Source organism: Harpia harpyja, chromosome 15 (genome assembly GCF_026419915.1).
Source record: "Harpia harpyja isolate bHarHar1 chromosome 15, bHarHar1 primary haplotype, whole genome shotgun sequence".
Taxonomy (NCBI): Eukaryota; Metazoa; Chordata; class Aves; order Accipitriformes; family Accipitridae; genus Harpia; species Harpia harpyja.
Window position 1 is genome coordinate 3356255 of NC_068954.1, and position 18215 is coordinate 3374469.

The following is an 18215-nucleotide window of genomic DNA, read 5'->3' on the forward strand; positions in this document are numbered from 1 at the left end:
CCACTGAGATGTATTTCCACATGTGGCCAGAAAAGCTGCAAGCTGGGGCTTCTTCTGCCTCTTTCAATGGCAAAAATTACGAATGAAATCTAACTATTAAGTGTAACAGAAATGAGCCTGTCTAACCAATTCATAACTGTGTTGCTCTTTTTCTAAGAATTGGTTACTAACCTAGAGTCACAGCACAGACCCTGGCTAGGATCCTGAGGTCCAGTCACACCGAGGCTCAGGCAGTCCTGGTGGAAGGTTCTCTTTGCTCCAATTCACATTCCCTTTGACTTAGACCCTTCATTTCTAGGTCACATAAAGACAATACATAAAAGAAAACCTCTAATGTTCGTCTATAAAGACACTCACTGTCCAAATAACCCCTTCTTTGAGGACAATTTTTGTCTGACCTTTGTTCCAAATCTGATAGCACAACTGTGATTTTTATAAAACTCTCTTAGAAAAAAAACAGTTAATTTAAAAAAAAAGGCAAAAAAACCAAAACCCACCAAAAACTTAATTCACCTTTTGGCAGAAGTCTAAACAAACAACTAGGAGTCATGCTGAATTTATGCCCTTTGGGGGAAAAAAAACCCCCTACAGAACACTACAATGTCTACAGAGATGTCTATTGACCCAGCAGTTATCAGAAATGTGGTGTTTTTTTTTTTTTTTTCTGGCACAAAACCAGCTTTCTAAACAGCCAGTGACCCACTTTCACCTAGCTGGCCTCTGAAGTTGAGAGAAGATTCATACCCTCTAGACGTTAGAGGCTCTGTTTGAAGTCACTGCTGTCAGGAGATGGTCAGTTTACGTCTCCTGTCCTAGGACAGGAAAAGGATGCACTCTCAGCTCCATGTGTTGCAGTAAGATAAGCACAAAGATTTCTGTCCTCTGCCCTTATCAGCTTTTCCTGCTACTCTCCAGAACAGACACCACCAAGATTGGCAGTAAAAATTAAACTTGCTTAAGCAAAAGGAAAAAAAAAAAAAAGAGAAAGGAAAAAAAAAAAGATTCAAGTATTTCTCATAACTGTAATTCAAAAGGTTGAAGTCTTGGGAAAAATTTCATGTTAGGATTTTCGGGAGCACTGAAAACTACCTAAAATCTTCTGCATCCTCACTATAAACTGATCTCCTCCACCAACACACCCAGGATGACTTACATTTTAAAACATATCTCACTAGTTCAACAGCAGTCTTCAATACATGAAAGATAGAAATATTCCCCTTGCAAATAAAACCAATTAGCTGGCAAAAGGACATTCCTTGCATATGGAAATTATGTTGACATATTAAAATTTTTCTTCCATGGTTTCCTTTGCTTTTCATTCTCTCTGCTGCTCCCTCTTTCTCTTTACGTTACTTCTGTCCTTCCACCTCAGTTTCTTAGTGTGCAGAAGACAGGCTAGACAGAGCCTCCAAGGACCTTGGTTTATCTCCTATCTTTCCATCACCCACCCACATATGATTTAATTTATGGGTGCTTCAGTCTCCACCCTGTATAAAACTGGTGTTACTTCTTGTTAAAACGTTGTCACCCACACGTGAGATGGATTCAACATCACAGTAGCACGTTGGTCCAATAAAGGGATTTTACAAAGTTAAAGGTTTCTTTCTAATCTTGTGGAAGACACGGTTGTGCTCCCCAAATTCTCCTCAAATACTACTCTCGTAGGTGAGCAGCATTGTCAGGATCATACATCCATGCCTATATATGTATGTTGTGTTTTTGACATCTACTGACACAATCAGTTTTACCTTCCACGGATGGTGCAAACTGCCTGTGCAGTGCAGGTCCAGGAATCAGACCACCCAGCTTTACACCAGTCGTCCAAGTGATAGCAAGTGGCATTGACATTCATCATCCCAACAAGACAGATATACATCCCAAGTGCCCCTTTAACACATCAACACCACTTTAGGAGGCATCCTCAGCTAAGACTTGAAAATATAGGTGATAAATAAACCTTCCAGATAGAAACCAAGTTCCCAGTCTCTCTACAAAGCCCCACTTTGACCTACCAATGTATATAAAAACAAATACCATTTAGCATATACCCAGATATCATTGCCAAATGGCATATTTCAGAAACATCAGCAATTGCTCTTATGCTCCTCCTCAGCCCTCAATATACATAGTTATTAAAATTATGGCAGTTGACCATCTATTATTGCCTTTCTGAAGTACCAAAACCCAATCCATTCTTGCCCACAGAAAGAAATAAACCAGCATGGTCATTTTATACATTTAAACAATTTTAGAAAATACACCACATTTAATTGCAGCAGTTATTAAATACACATCATATAAGTCATGGGGTGCCATAAAAATGGGGGGGGAGGGGGGAAGAACTTTATTCATATGCAAGGTATCACTGAAAGGCATGCCACAGGAAAGCCCTTGAGTAGTTCAAGACTTCTGACTTCTAGACTCACTTGGACCTGTTGGAGCAGGTCCAGAGGAGGCCACAAAGATGATCAGAGGGCTGGAGCACCTCTCCTATGAGGACAGGCTGAGAGAGTTGGGGTTGTTCAGCCTGGAGAAGAGAAGGCTCCGGGCAGACCTTACAGCAGCCTGCCAGTACTTAAAGGGGGCCGACAAGAAAGCTGGAGAGGGACTTTTTACAAGGGCATGTAGTGACAGGACAAGGGGTAATGGCTTTAAACTGAAAGAGAGTAGATTTAGATTAGGTATAAGGAAGAAATTTCTCACAATAAGGGTGGTGAGGCACTGGAACAGGTTGCCCAGAGAAGTTGTGGATGCCCCATCCCTGGCAGTGTCCAAGGCCAGGTTGGATGGGGCTTTGAGCAACCTGGTCTGGTGGAAAGTGTCCCTGCCCGTGGCAGGGGGGTTGGAACTAGATGACCTTTAAGGTCCCCTCCAGCCCAAACCATTCTGTGATTCTATGATTCTGCCACTAATTTCTTCTAGGACAAGGTATTTCGCGTAAAGTTTAAAAAACAGTCCAATTTCGTTTTTACAAGCACACAAGATCCTCAAACACATGAACTCTCCAGGCACCTTAAAAGACCTACCTATCTATCTACACAGAAGAACATGTGGACATCCAAAATGAACACAAGCCACTGAAACTATAATCCATGTATTGGATCTTTAGTCTAAGCAGGGCTTTCCTGTTAGGTAAACAAAGGAGCTTCTAAAATTTTGCTTTTAAAATTAATGTGCTCCTGATACATTTCACCCCTAAACCTGATTTAGTATCCTCATTAAAGTGAAAAAAAAAAACCAACCCCTTCACTACATCCATGGAATACCAAAACTTAGTTTGTTACTCTTACTGCTATTGAGTAGTTTTCAAAAGGAAGATGTTGATACATTAGCATTTCTCTAAGCCACTCTGCAATTTCTGTTTAAGTTCTACTACAATAAAGAAAAATTTACTCACTTGAATCCCCTGCAATAATATGAAAATATGGAAAAGACTGATGATGAAATGATCCTTGGGCAAGACAAGAACTATGGTGATGGCACAAAAATGTCAAATATTCCTTCAAAACCAAACTGGAATGAAACAAGTATTTTAAGACCCTAATCACATGAAACCAACAACAGCATTATGGACAGCATTCTGGATAAAACAGCATGTGTGTGTATATGCATGTGTTCGGGTGTGTTTATCCCTAGATATCAGACAGAACAGGAAAGGAAGAGCTGAAACACTTGTCCAGAAAATGCTCAAAAAGAAAACACAGCCAGGACAAATTTAGAAGCTTTACTTAGCTGTAATATCAAAGGCAGAGTTGACTGTAAAAGCAACCACCTCTCAAGAATGGCAAAATAAACTTACACAAGTCTCAGGAGGAAAACACTGATCAGAGACTGGATATTGTTAACTGCTGCTGTTTTGGTTAAGTGAGGTCCTTTTTGACACTACTAAGATAGTCTTGTCAAAGAACAACAAAAATGAAAAGCAAAAAAAAAAAAAAAAAGACAAAAAAAAGACAGACAACAGCCATTTCAGGGGAATCTGTTTGGCAAAGCCTGGCTTTGAGCTGCTGTCTGAAGAAACAAAACTCGGAATGAACTTCCTAAAACATTTTTTTTTTTTTCGGTCTGCTTTAGAAAAGCAGTATAAGCCCTTTTACAAATTTCAATAGTCTGATTGGCAACTTGTTTCTTGATCAAAGCAAAAGTCTGAAACACATCTGAAAAAAAGAAGAAAAAAACCCCCAAACATTTCATGCTCAACTCAGAAGAAAGTTTCCCTAGCAGAAACTAGGCTATTTGAATTTATTTTTTTTTAAAAAGGAGATTTCCATCAAATAAAATAAGCCCAAAGCGACACATTTTAATAACTTCTGTCTTAAAGACATGCAGTTTACATAGACCTATACCCATTACCTGGATATGATACCAGTGTGCTGAAATCATGTTTTGAAACTGTATGACTTTCTATACAGTGTAGATTAATTTGCTTACATTACGCAGAAGAGGATTTACCTCAGACTCTGAAAAACATCTGGATCTCTTCTCTTACAGTAACCATAATCACAAACTTATGCTCAGGAATAGCGTGCATTTAGATAGGAGTGTGGCATCCACCCATCTCTGCCAAAAAAAAAACAAAAAAAGAAAACCCTGAACTTGGTTAGTAGCATGCCTTGAAATTGCTGCTACTTCACCTGGGGAAGTCTACCTTGAGGATTTAGTAAAAGCAATAAAGCATGTGTGTCAACATGATCTATACCATCCAATGGATAAAATTGGCTTCAGAATTCACCCTTGGAGTGCCAAACTCCTGCTGTCTAGATATTCAGAAATTTAAGTGATGTCAAGCAATTTCCCTTGGCTTAAAGTAATGCCAGTAGACAGACACTCTGACGCCAAGAGAGGATGATGGTGAGATAGTACGTCCCTCTCATTTTCACAAGAACTCGAGGGAACTGCTCCCATATCTTTTGCAGAATTAATCAAGATAAGTTAATGTGTGATAACATGTATCTCAAGCCCTCTGAAGGGAAGAAAACCTGAGCAACTTCTGGCTCTCCAGGATTAATTTTAACAGCTCTCCAAGAAACACAAAGCTTTCCTTTTCTGCCCTGATCCACCCCCAGAGTTCATACTGTGGAGTCAGAAATGTTGAGGATGGAAGTATAAGGTATGTCACAGGAAAGCGACATGATGGAGAAGCATCTCGTAACAGAGAGGTGCTGACATACTATTGATGCTTTTACACCCTGGCACAAGAAGTTTTTACCTGACCTATAAGTACTCCTTCTACTGTTACTCTTAAAATACTCTACAGTAATGATACATGAATGGTTTCTGCATACACAAGCATGGACGTTTTGAGGTATTTCAGAGAGGTCTAAACTATACTTTATTGCTACATTACAAATGTGACACATTTTACATTAAATGCAAAAATCAGAAACTATTGGAACATTTGACTTGTGGAGAAGGTAGGAAACTGGAAAAAGGTTTTGGCTGCAACCACGTATATTGGAGCATAAAGAGACTACTATTTCTACACACACGTGTACTTTTCTCTCCATAACCCAACTGCATCAAGCAAGCTGTTGCCTTCCCAACCAGTCTTGCCTTTCATATGATACTTGTTTTTATTCTTCTAAAAGCTCTTTTCATGAAAACAGAATGAAAAGACAAGCTTGACTTCTTACTTGCTCTGTAACCAAGATGTTAGCATGCCGGTTTGCGAGACACTAGACGGTGGGCCATGGGATGATTGCAAAACCCCCACATGCAATCCGTTTACACTCAGCTGATGGGGACGAGTCACTGCATGTAGGCAGACACAGGCAAGAACCAATTCCCCACAGCAGTCAGTACCTAATTAAAAAGCTAACTGAAAGAGTAAAATGAGGGTTTTGTAAGATAATATGGTTTTGCTTACTTCAATACAAACTACTTTGGTACCTCTCTTGCCCCCAGCTGCCAAACACTTGGAGGTAAGCTAGTCTGCAGGATGTTTCTCTCAAAGGGGCTATGATGCTTTGATTAAGAGCTTGAGAAGCACTGCCTTCCCCAGTGTAACACAGCAATTAACACAGTTCTCAACCAGCTATCAGTGTCTAAAGACTCTAGTATCTGTGTAGCTTTATTCATCACAAATTAGGTGCTTTGCAGATTCAAGTCTTCTAGCCACATGACAGTAACTAACGCACCAGGAATCACAGGCTAGCAAGCAAATATCTGCATAGAGTGCTTTGAAGTGTTCACAGGGAATTCCCAATGAGTGCAATGAATTAGATCTAATTAATAAACCATGCTAGCAAGACATGGTCTGTCTGTATATTTGTGCTCACAATCACTTCTAGGCACATACAGGCACAGATGTGGTGGTAGGCAAGCACCAGGCATGTGTACATTATACACAAGGACATCACATGTAAAGAGTTAGATAGCCAAAGGCATCTAAAAATATCACCCAGTGTTTTTACAGAAAACACTATTTGAATGGAAAGCTCTCATGCTCCATTTTCTCACCTGCACCGTTCACAAGGTGACATATATAAGAAGCATCCCTGATGGCATGGATTAATAGAGCAACTTCAGAGGATGAGTTTCTAGCAGGTATTTATATCACCTCCCATTGTGAGTGAGCTGACTGTACTTATATAAGAAACTGTAACCCAAAAAAGGCAGAAGTGTCAATGCATCAAAAAATGAAATCAAATATGAAAAAACCCTCCAAATTTGTCTGTTTTGTATGCAGACATGTTGGATATGGAATAGCCGTCTAAATGAAAGGTGATTTGACCAGCATATTTCCCTGAGGCATAATTTGCCTCTCTAATAAAACAATAACTTCCCACTGTGCAGTCATGAATAATATCACCTGAAATAATGCATATTTCTTTAATCCAGGAATATACGGAAGGATGACAAAAAACATTCCTAAGTATAACAAATGAACAACAAAGCAGCAGGGCTGGCAACAAAAACTCTCTCTTCTTTAGTTCTTCAGAGTTATTCTTGCCAGAGACTAATAGTGAAAAACTAAAATATTTCAGCTCCAGGTGTGTGAACCTGAGTTTTGAAACCTGTATTGCACAGAGAGACAGTTTTCAGAGCTAAACACTAAACAGTCACAGAAGTCTATGGGTGCTGGTGGGATTACTATAACTCAGATCCACAGGAGTATTTAGGTGTCTGACTCTTTCAGCATCTTTGTGCTTTTGCATACCGATACCCTTTGAACTATGCAGCTACGTGTTATGTTTTGTATAGGACCTCCTCTCATGCAGTGAGCAGGACGGACTTCTTCAGAGATGAATCAGAGGTTTGCGGTGAAGGAGGCATCACTCTACAGGACCACATCGCATCTGGAGCAAAATGCACAGACCCAAATGAACAAGAGTCTTGTAGTTAAATTAGCTGAATACTGACCTGAGAAATCAATTCTACTTTGGCCTTGGCCACAGAGCACACTGATAAGAAGTCATGCCCTTAATTTCTGTTTCCCTTTTTATAAGTACCTGTCAAAAACCTCAATCTGAAAACCATTCAGAGCTTTCCTTAAGTCAAGAGTAGTAGTACTGTGAATACATGCAACTCTATGATTTGAAGCAATATGAAAACAAAAAAAGCTGAGGTCTCCAGTATCTCAACCTGCAAACCTAAAAGCAGTAGACACCTATACTGCCTTGTACAAAATGGGGCAGTTGCACCCAAATTGTTTCCTAAGAAGAGATCCTGATATGTGCCAGTTTCCTAAACCAGGCCAGGGCATTGTATGCAACCATCATTTGGCCAGGGAATTGGAAGCCAGTAAACAGGCTGGCACCCCAGCCTGCTTTGTTGCCCATTAAAAGGTTGGGATTGTATCTTCTCCATCTCATAGCAACACTGTGAGGACTGGGTCAGGTGAGGGGGGAATTCTCCTTGCTCAGAAGACTCCTCCAGTTTTTGACTCATCCTACTTCAGGCTATAACAAACTGTCCTCTACAAGTACCTGATCTCTTCCCCAGACCATCGAGGAAATGCTGAAAAAGAAGGATGTAGATACTACCGTAGCAAACAATGTAGAAAGACAGCAAGAATATTCATAATTCTGTTTTCTGAGCAGCACTTGAATTGTATGTAGTAAATAAAGACCAAGGCCACACCCTAAATGAAAACAAAATATTGAATAGTTGTTCATTATGTGAGTGCTATTTCCAGAGAAATGAACAGTACATAATTACGTAATTAACAATTACGATTGTCCAAATAATCTCATTGTAGAACTGAAGCAAGTCAAGTTACATGATCAATCTCAGATGCAACATTTCTAGTTTTCGCAGTACTTAACACAAATTAGTATTTGAACTAGGTTCAGTATAATATATTCTGTATTGAGAAATGATATTATATAGTGCAGAGAAAGGATGAAATAAACATTAAACTCCTAACTGTACAAGAAGTGCATTACATAAAGGTCTCTAGGAGACGCAGTCCAATCCACTTCAACCCACACAGGCTACAGGCACAGCCAACTCACATCCACACTCAGCAGCCAGCTCAAACTCTGTCTGCGAGAACATGCAATCCAAACCTTATGTAAGTACAAGCATGAAATTCAGTTGACAGCTTAAACATTCCTTGTGTGACATCCGCACATGTCCCACGTAGGGAAAAATAAAAAAATTTTGATGGATTTTTTTTTTTTTTAATTCAAGTACTGTCAAGACAGCCTAATGAAGTACATGTAAACTTCTTAAAGACATCAGAGAAACTTCTTTCAAAACCTTGCCATAAAAAAACAAGAGCAACATCCTCTCGCCCAAACAAATAATTTTCAACTACAGTGTTTACGACACCAGGCAGTAATTGTGAAACATTTTACAATTTTGAGCACAACCAAAACTGAAATGTACACTTTACTAAAAACTAACTGGAAAAAAATTTACATTAGAATGTTTGACTCTTTCCACTGTGAAGCTCACTTATTTCAAATATACAGAAACTAAGAGCGCTCTGCACTGAAATTTAGGAAGCCACCTGATACATGTTATGTTAAAGCAGTAATGGTTTTTACAAGTAAATATTTCATTGTTTGCCTTATGAATGGATTTTGTCGAATGCCCCTTCAAGACCCTTCTGAAGACAATGAAACTTTTAGTCCCATGGTTTCCACTTCAGAATGGACAAACCCCAACTTTTCTTTCAAATAAAGCCAGCTATTCCTCCAGGCGATGACATTACCTCTGAACCATCCAGACAGGTGCTGAAATCAGTGTTGCAGGGCTTGCAAAACAGAAAGTCACTTCCCACTCAGATGGTTAAAACCTGTCTGTAGCCTGTTGGGCTCCTCGGAGCAACTGGCTGCTCCAATAATTTTGGCAATACATGCTCCTATTTTCACTAGGGTTAGCCAGAACAAGATTAGACCACATTCCTGTTAGCCGACTCCAGCCGTGGTAATCTACGCTTGTGTAATCTCGGGTACAAAGGCAGAAGTTTATCTCCACGTCTGAATGCAGCTAGCTCGCTTTGCAAAACCACCTGCAGTGAAAAGAGCAGCTCAATGAACAGATCGCCAAAGAATGGCAGCCCACTGAAGAGAGAGTTCAAGGTCACTGGCGTGATACTCAATAGCTTTCCTTAGTATCAGACAAACATTGTAGAGATGATTTCTGCTACCAAGCATTCGTGGCAGTTAGTCTCTACTGCAGCAGGGAAACTCCTAGCTGCTAGATGGAAGCTTCTGTGACACAAGGTCTTTATTGCAATAAGATCCTGGCGATGGAATCCATCCGTCCAGGAAAATGCAACTTGCAGTTGCAAGAAAACCACTTGCACCTTCAAACAGCTCAGTGGTTTGTTCTCGCATCACCAGGTAAAACAGGTAAAGCAGGAGAATAAGTTATTCCTTTTCATTTAATGAGAAAGAAGAATTAAAACTATATTAAAATGCTTTAAAAGTGTTCAAGGATGGTTTTAACAAGAATTAGGGGGAGCTATCCCACTTTTAGAAGTTGATCTGCCCTCCACCCAGAGAACAAGGTGCCTGGGAGATATCAAACCTAGTAATCTCTTGAATAGAAAGTTAACCAATAATATTAGAATAAGAACTATCAAACCCTAATGATGCTTTTTAAAAGTGCCTTTTTGCTTATGTATTTGAAAGATGATTGAACACTTGGGTTCTTCCCACCTGGTTATAGGGTGGGGGTACAGTGTACAGCTATATTCATCACAAACATTTCTCTCCAGCAATTTAAAAAAAAAATATGGAAAAGAGACTTTGCGTCCAGTTAAAGCTAGAACTACCATCTTTCAAAACAATTGGAAAGGCTTTTCTTGGTTTAGAAGCCACAGTCTCATGTTACAAGCTGTGAATCAGTCTCACATCTACATTCTCTCAAACACTTGCCATTAGGACAGCCTTGGGAAGCCTAGGCAATTAAACCAACATGTCTCAGTTTCTCTGAGTGGAGAGAAGTAGCAAATCTATTACGGGGATATTAAAGAGTTAATTAGGTAGTGCTTCGTGCATCACAGCTTCACTATTTCAGCAAGTCTCCAGTAACACCTAATTAACAAATCTCTGATGAGCTGTTTCTTAGAGAGCTCAGCATTAGTGCTCCATGCAAATCTTCTTTAACATGCCAGCCATGCAGCTATGATGCCCCTGCTGCCCCTCGGTGAGGGTATATCTTGATACTTCTGGCTGGCTTTAATCTGTCATTCATGCCCCCCCCTCCAATAAAAGTTTATTTACTAAACTTTGGAGCATTTGGTACAAAGCAAAAAACAGCAAGCTACATCAAAGCCTTCCTATTATCACTCCCTAGTGAACTGTGAAAATATAAATTCAAAGCTGACAAGCTAGTTAGACTTTTAACTAAAATCTGAGTGCAATTAACTTTAACCATGCCACTCTGCTACTGTACTTCTGGCACCAACTTTGAGAAGTGGCCCAAATTCTTCTGAGGAACAGAAAGACCATTTATCTACTATATTTATTCAGGGCAAACCTCCTCCTTCATGTCAAGCAGGGAATGTAGCGTTGCTGACGGTGACTGGCAGTGATAAAGGATCTGGTATGATTTTCAAATGAGTAGCATGTCCCGCTTTCCCAAATGTTAGAGGAAAGCGAATAATATGCCCTCCTAAATAAGAACTGGAATATCGATTCAGAGATGCACACTGGGGAAAAGGTGCCCCTAAATTACTGGACATATAAAGCTACTGCCTTAAGGCAGCTTTCTGCTTGGATCTGCTACATAAAGGTATTTTCATTTGCAGAAGTTGATTAAGGAAAGTGATTCAGAAAGAGGGAGAGAAGGATCATTTGTCTATGGTAAAGTTAAGAAATGGCACTAATTTACGGAATAATTTGTACACAGGTGGTCCCTTCCAAGGTTCCTATGCACATTCTGTGTACTGAATCATTTTAGTAGCACCAAATCTGTGAGAGAAACTGTCATAAATGTCATGCCTTACCTAAGCATCCATATGGAAAGGAAAATAATATAAAGCTTTTATATATTTGCAATATAAGTATACAAACCAAGAGCTTTGTACCCAAAGCTCAAACCTTTCCAAATATTTATATTTAGTGGAAACTTTAAATCTGGAGGCCAAAATCATCATATTCAATGGAGAGAGGTGACCCTCAAACGCACAGGTCATACCTTAAGTGGGTTAAATGGCCCTTCACTGGTGCTTTTCCCTTCCTCTGCTTCTTAGATGTTACATCACTATATTTAACCTCTCAGCTAGGATTAATCTCCCTCTACTTTAGGCATCTAGCTTAACTCTGAAACAATTGGAGAATATTGTCTTGAATCCATCATTATCAGCAAATCTCCACAGCAACAAGATATCCTGAAGGACAAAACAAGAAAGCTAAGTGGGTACCTCTTGCATGATACCCTGAAGATGATTGTGTGTCAGGGCCCTTAAGTGGTATTAAACCCCATCACTCTCCCTCGAGAGCAATCTCATGTTTTCTTTCAAGGACTTCAGACCCCGGAAGACAGAGAATTCTCTTACCAGCCTGACAATACAAGTTCCAGAAAAATTGCTTACTAATTAGGACAACAGAGTTTTGCAGCTTTCAGTTCAAAACTTTTAACCATAAAAGAAAAGCTTCTTGGAAAAATAAGTACAAAAAGTACTTTACAGATGTTACAGCAAAATTCTAATATTTTGTTGCCTGACTTCAACTCGAGATAATTTTTCCTAGTTACCAACCTTGCAAGCATCCTCTGAGAGTGCAAAATCAGCACTGAAGAACATCTGCCTCTAAATCAGTCAATCTAGTGCAGAGCCACCTTGCTGATATGTTAAGCCATGAAGCCACACTGTATACTAGTGGCTGAGGCATATGTATGCTGCTTTTCTTCAGCTGACTGCAGCAGGGCAGGTTCCTGGGAACAGAAACATCTTACATCCCCATAAATTCACCCAAGCTCTTCCGTGTTCAGGTGAAGAGCATTTTGTTCCACTAATACTTACAGGAAAGAAAGAAGCTTCAAGACTAAGTGAACTTTAATTCTGTGATTTGAACAGTATCTGCAATAGCCCTGCAAGACTTCAGATGCTATCAAGCCTGTGGAGGTCCCAGACTTTGAGGTACAGAAGGCATCTGGGACCAGACAGGCTCTACAAACCATGTTGTGAGTTCTGCCATCCAGGGACAGCTCTGTGGGTTAAAGCAGAGGGTCAGCATCACCACTACACTGGAAGATTCCCAGAAAGCAAGCACAAGCCAGGGCTGGGCATGAAGCCCTTTATTGTTATCAGTGTTTTTGTAAAGTCAGTTGCCAGGAGTGACAAACCTCTGTTTTCTAGTAGCAAGTGTTAAAATCAGAACACCCAGACATTTGTTGCTGAAGAGCAAGGGCTATACCGATGGGCGTCTCTTGGAGACACCCATTTCCCTACGACAATGGAGGAAAAAGGATCAGGCCATATTCTGTGCCTTTGGATGCGATCCATTGCAGTTGCTACACACAGCATTCCTTTGCCATTTGGTAACTGAGAAACACTAGGCTTATTAAAAAGAAAAAAAAACAACCCCGCAGTGCTCTGGTTGGTAAGCACTGGTCAGAGGAGGTCTGCTGTAATGAATGGATGTCAGAATCAGCAGCCCAAATGATACATTAAGTACTAGCTGTCAAAACAAGGGCTGCTACTTCACTTGACCAGAAGCAACCATTTATACAAACACTCCTGCAGGTAGATACTTCTTTACTTCTTGCTTGACCTCAACTTTCCAAGATTCACAAATCTGCAGGGTTACATACCCTCACCCTCAGTCCTGCAAGTAACATGCTGCTCTGGAGCACATTCCCCCCTCCCACCCAGATTTTATGTAAACAGCCTTGCTTTTTGCAGGGATTTCAGAAAAGCCAGAGACAGTCACGCTTCAGGAATCTCTGAAAGTTTAATTAAGTTACAATGTCCTAAAACCACAATATAGCTTTTATAGGCATTATGGCTGTAAAGTTCAAAAGGTAAACAGGTAAGCACATATAGTACACTTCAAACAGCTCTTCTAGTCCTCCAGAAACAACCGCCAGGAGAAACTGAACACGTACGATATACTTTGCACTTAAACATTCTCATTTATCATCTAAATATTTCAATGCATTTCATGAAGAACCACACACTTAACACAAATTAGGCTAATACCACCTACATGGGGTATGTGAATCATCCCCAGATTTAGTGATTGTGAAATTGGGATGCAGAGAAGTAACCTGACCCAAGGCTGCATAGCATGCGAGTAGGACAGTGGTGAAAGCAAACCAAAGAGCCCTGACTACAGGCTGGCTGTGCCTCACCTGAGCCACATTCCTGGGATCCACTGCAGGGTGATGTCCTCTACAGACAAATCACATGCTCTAATCCAAAGGGGCTGGGAGAGAGGAGTTTGAAAGCAGTGATTAATAGAAGGCTTAACAAGGCATAAGTTAAAATAGGGACATTTTGCCTTCTAACTTCTTAGTGTGCAAGTTACAACAAAAAACTTCCTCTTCCAGTCGCTTGCTGACGTGCAAGATTACACAATTTTCTCTCATCACCTCAAAGTTTGGCCCAGCATTCTCACTGCTTTTAAGATGAAATGTAAATGAATGCCTAAGCTTTCAGCATTAGCAGTCACAGATATTAAAGAGGCTGAAATTAGGTCACTTCGGCCAACACTGAATTGCTCCCCACAGAACATTCATTCTTCAATTCAGGAGGAGAAATGTTTTTAGGTAGAAGCAAACTTGAGAACTGGATAACCCGACAGTCATGTGTTTCATTATATCACTGCCCCAGATTCAAGCTGAGTAGCACCAAAAGGTTTATATAAGCAGACTATTATGGTGGTCTTCGTGGAACAATTTGAGTTTTGAACTGATGCCATTACTGGACAGATTGAGAACATAGAAAAGGAAGATATTTAGAAAACTTAATAACCCACTGGGCTAAATGTGTTGTTTACTGATTAAGGACCTGATACTGGGACGAGCTGAGCCAGGCAAGTAAATAAAAGATTTGAAGCTCTAAGATAATTTGAGAATTGTTGGCGGAAACAGCTTTTGCTTGAATCTGACAGCAGCGGCATATAGAGTTAGTAGCCCCTGATATGCTATGCATCAAGACAGAATTCAAGAAGTTGTCTTTGCTGCTTCCTACAACACTTTTCATACCAAATGTCTTAGTGTCTTAATACATTAGTAGTTGCAGAGAAATTTCATATTTACTGCTATCGAGAAGACTTTACAGTTATTTTACTGAATAACAGCTAAACCTAGGAAGCGTTCCAGGAATCCTGGAGTGTTTGGTACAGACTAAGATGCTTTCTGAATACAGTTAAAGAGTTAAAGGTAGATGAGATGGGGAGGATCAACAAGAAACTCCTGCTTAATTACTTACACTGTTCCCCTTTTCTCCTAGAAATACATGAACCATATTAATAAGGCATCAAACAAATATATATACACAAAAGGTTACCTGAACTAATAAATAACTAAAATCGGATTATTTTTTTCCCTCATCTAAGATTTTTACTCCATTATGAGTATAGTGGTCTAATGAATTATAATAAAAAGCACCTGCAAGCTTCCACTTGACCATTACAAGACATTTGTAGTCATTCCTATTTCTCTAACTGCAAATATTCATTGCAAAACACAGAAGTTGACTATTTTAAATAAAAATAATTTTTTTAGAAATTTTCCGGAGAAAATTGATTGTATTTTCTGTGAACTAGAAAGCATTTCCTAATTAGCATTAGCCTTTGACTAACTTGCTGTACTACAGTAACTTTCTTCTACTCCCAAGCTTACAGAAATTTCTTTGTAAAAAAGTATTGAGAATAAATAATTTTCTTTCAAGTATTGAAGTACTGAGTGACATTTAAATTCTTCAATATTCTGGAAAACAGGATTTTAGGGCAGACAATATTTTTGATCTTGACTCTTCATTTGTTAAAAAACAACCTGTAACACACAGGTGACACAGGATCTAGTTAGCCTGAGCTGGATTCGATTCTGCTGCTGTCAACAACATGTCCCAGCACTTGGAAGAAATCAGCTCATGGTGAGAACAGAGCAGATTTAAAATAAACCCCAGCAAAACAAAAATAATAAGAATGAACTAAATTATCAGAACTCTTCAACTCTGAGGATATCCACACTTCTCACTCTCTGTCCCCTCTACTGTCCCTGGTCAAATCCTTTTCATAGGAGCTTAAAGTTCAGTGTAAGGGCCATGCAAAAAGGTATTAGTGCTTAACTTCAGCTGAGGGAAGTGCCAGCTGGTCACCAAAACAGCCTTGGTGATTCCAGATCCTGAGGGACAGGAGCATTTTCTACCAGCAGGTTAAAACTCATCTGTGCATAACCTTCTGGAGGTCCATCACAGACTGGGCAACAAACTTCCACAGAAACTAATTAACATAAACAGCATCATCTTCTGCTCCAAAGCCAGAGCACACTTCAACTTGTCTTCACTAATACCCACTGGGTTCATATTACTGAGAATCTGCCAAATCAAAACACTTGAATGCATAACCGATTTCCCCCAAGGAGAGAAAGAACAAACTACGCTCAACAGACAGACGTCACATCCCTTAATCCAGTGCAGGGAAGAGTTCAGACACTGTTACGTGCACGGAAGCTTCAGAATCTGTACAGTACAGTACCCAAATGCTTTCCAACTCAGCAAATCTCAAGGTTTGCTTGAGTTCCTCTCTGTTCTTTTTTTCTGTTGCTTACTTCAGCTGTTAAGACCCTTGCTTCCTTGCTCTCTCAACAACAGACAACGTGGCTTAGCAATCAAAATTGGACAATATTCATCCTTAACACCGTATCTGAGGTCCTTCCCCCAAAGTATTCCATGATGGAGAACAGTAAGTCATCATCACCAAGATACTCGCAACCGACATATCATTTTAAAGATGATGCTAAAGCAAACAGAGCATGGAAGGTACCTACTATCCCATTGCATGATAGTCTTCTCCATCAAACTCTTCCTCTTTTCTTGAGAGGGATACATGCAGTTATTAGCAGATGGTCAAATTAGTGACATTAGTCAGCAGGTCATAGTTGCATATATATATATATATATATATGGCAACACCACAATTTTTCAAAGGAAACACACTGGTATTGATGATAGTTTGCAGAGTGAGGCTGTAGATGTAGGGAAAAACATAGACAATGGATTTCTTGACCTTGTCTTATTACTTTTGAGAAAACCCAAATGAGCCTAAATTAACTTCAAATTGCCAAACTTTTCAAACATGTCAGGCAGCTGAAGTGAGGTCAGAGAGAGGAGGGAGTACCTCACACTCTCAAGGTTACTCTGATGGGGAAGTTTACCATTAAGTCACACTCCAGCACTAGATATCTCTCCTGATTGGAGAGGAAAAAAAGCAAATGCTCACAGCTGAAGAAAGAACAATTCAGTAGAGAAGTCGAAATACTGGATTGGAAGTGGAAAAGCTTGTTTCGTTGATTTTAAGCACTTTCTCAGGCTGAATCATTTATTTTGCTCCAACTTCTGGTTTGCTTAACCCATCTAAATCAACTAGCAGTTTCATAATCAGTTTGATGAGCCAAAATCCGAAGACACACTTGGAGAAAGGTTAGACACCCTTTAATAACTAAAAGTCAGCAAGAATAAGACTGTGCTACGAACATCCAGTCCTTCTGCAGGCTATTTGAGTGGATCCGGCAGCCTTCTTAGAGGGTAATAAAATGCATTCTATTCCCTGATTTCTGGGAGAGAACACATGCTGCTATTTTCCTCTCATTCCCACAGCAGTATTATTCCCACAAGATACTAATCCCAAATGCCATCTCACACTAACCCTACTCCTCACATACAGAGGAGTAAGATCCTTTGTGCAAAGGACCATCATCTTGGCTTTGTGCTACACCAGCGTAAGAAGAGCATGCAGCATACTCTTACAACAGGACACCAGGGAAAGCAAGGCAGGTAGCAGCCTGCGAGATCAACTTGTTGTCAAGAACTTGCCCACCTGGCTTTAAAATCAACAGGAAGCCACCTGCTTAGTTCACACTTCCATATACAAATCCTGTTATGATAGGATCAAAAAATGTACTTTTCCTTATTTTGAACTACTGCACTGGAATTTTTTTTTTTTTTAAGGAAAGCTCTTTGATCAGACAAATATTTTTAAAAGGAAAAACAAAACAAAGCTGTCCTATAAAGCGCAGGCCCATGACAAGGGCTGTTTGGGAGGAAGGGATTATACATGACAAAAATAAGGTTAACTTTATTCTCTAGTAGCCAAGCCCATATTCTTAGGTACTGGTATGTTACTTTCTCACAGTAAACACACAGTTAAAAAAAAAAAAAAAGAAAAAAGAAAAAAACAGAATTAGGATTTGCTTTGTGCACCCAGTTAAGCAGCTATGCCAAACATTACTGTTTTGTGGTGCCTTACATGATTACACTGCTTTAACCCTATTTGCACACCCCACATAAAAGAATGGTTCTGGATCATATTTTTATGCAATTTAATTTAAAGAAGGACTCCCCCCCCCCCCTTTTTTTTTTTTTAAACTCCCAGTGAAGAATTCCACTTGGGAACCATCTTTTCAGGATAAGGTGTTATAAAGTACACAGATGACAAGATTCAGCATATAGATGCCAAAAACCAGTACTAACTGAATTGGGTAAGATGAAGTCTTTTACCAACACAGACCTGCATCTTACTTCATGTATTCTCCCCAATTATTTCATTAGACCCATTTATGGATGTCAGCTTTGTTCATGCAGTGCCTGA

The 18215-nt window shown here is 39.7% G+C and overlaps 1 protein-coding gene across 4 annotated transcripts in view; it reads right to left on the reverse strand.

The window, feature by feature from the left end:
- Window positions 1-4485: 4485 nt before the first annotated feature.
- Window positions 4486-18215, reverse strand: part of PINX1 (PIN2 (TERF1) interacting telomerase inhibitor 1) — a 37291-nt gene continuing 23561 nt past the window's right edge. Inside the window, exon 7 of one of the 4 annotated variants that reach the window (XM_052810028.1) lies at window positions 4486-4560. In XM_052810028.1, coding sequence (XP_052665988.1) covers window positions 4501-4560 — 60 coding nt within the window. In that variant the 3' untranslated portion in view covers window positions 4486-4500. Of the gene's footprint in view, window positions 4561-6677; window positions 7299-8719; window positions 9461-13618; window positions 13827-18215 lie in introns of those variants that run through there. The other 3 variants (XM_052810029.1, XM_052810026.1, XM_052810027.1) reach the window with 3 other exon arrangements.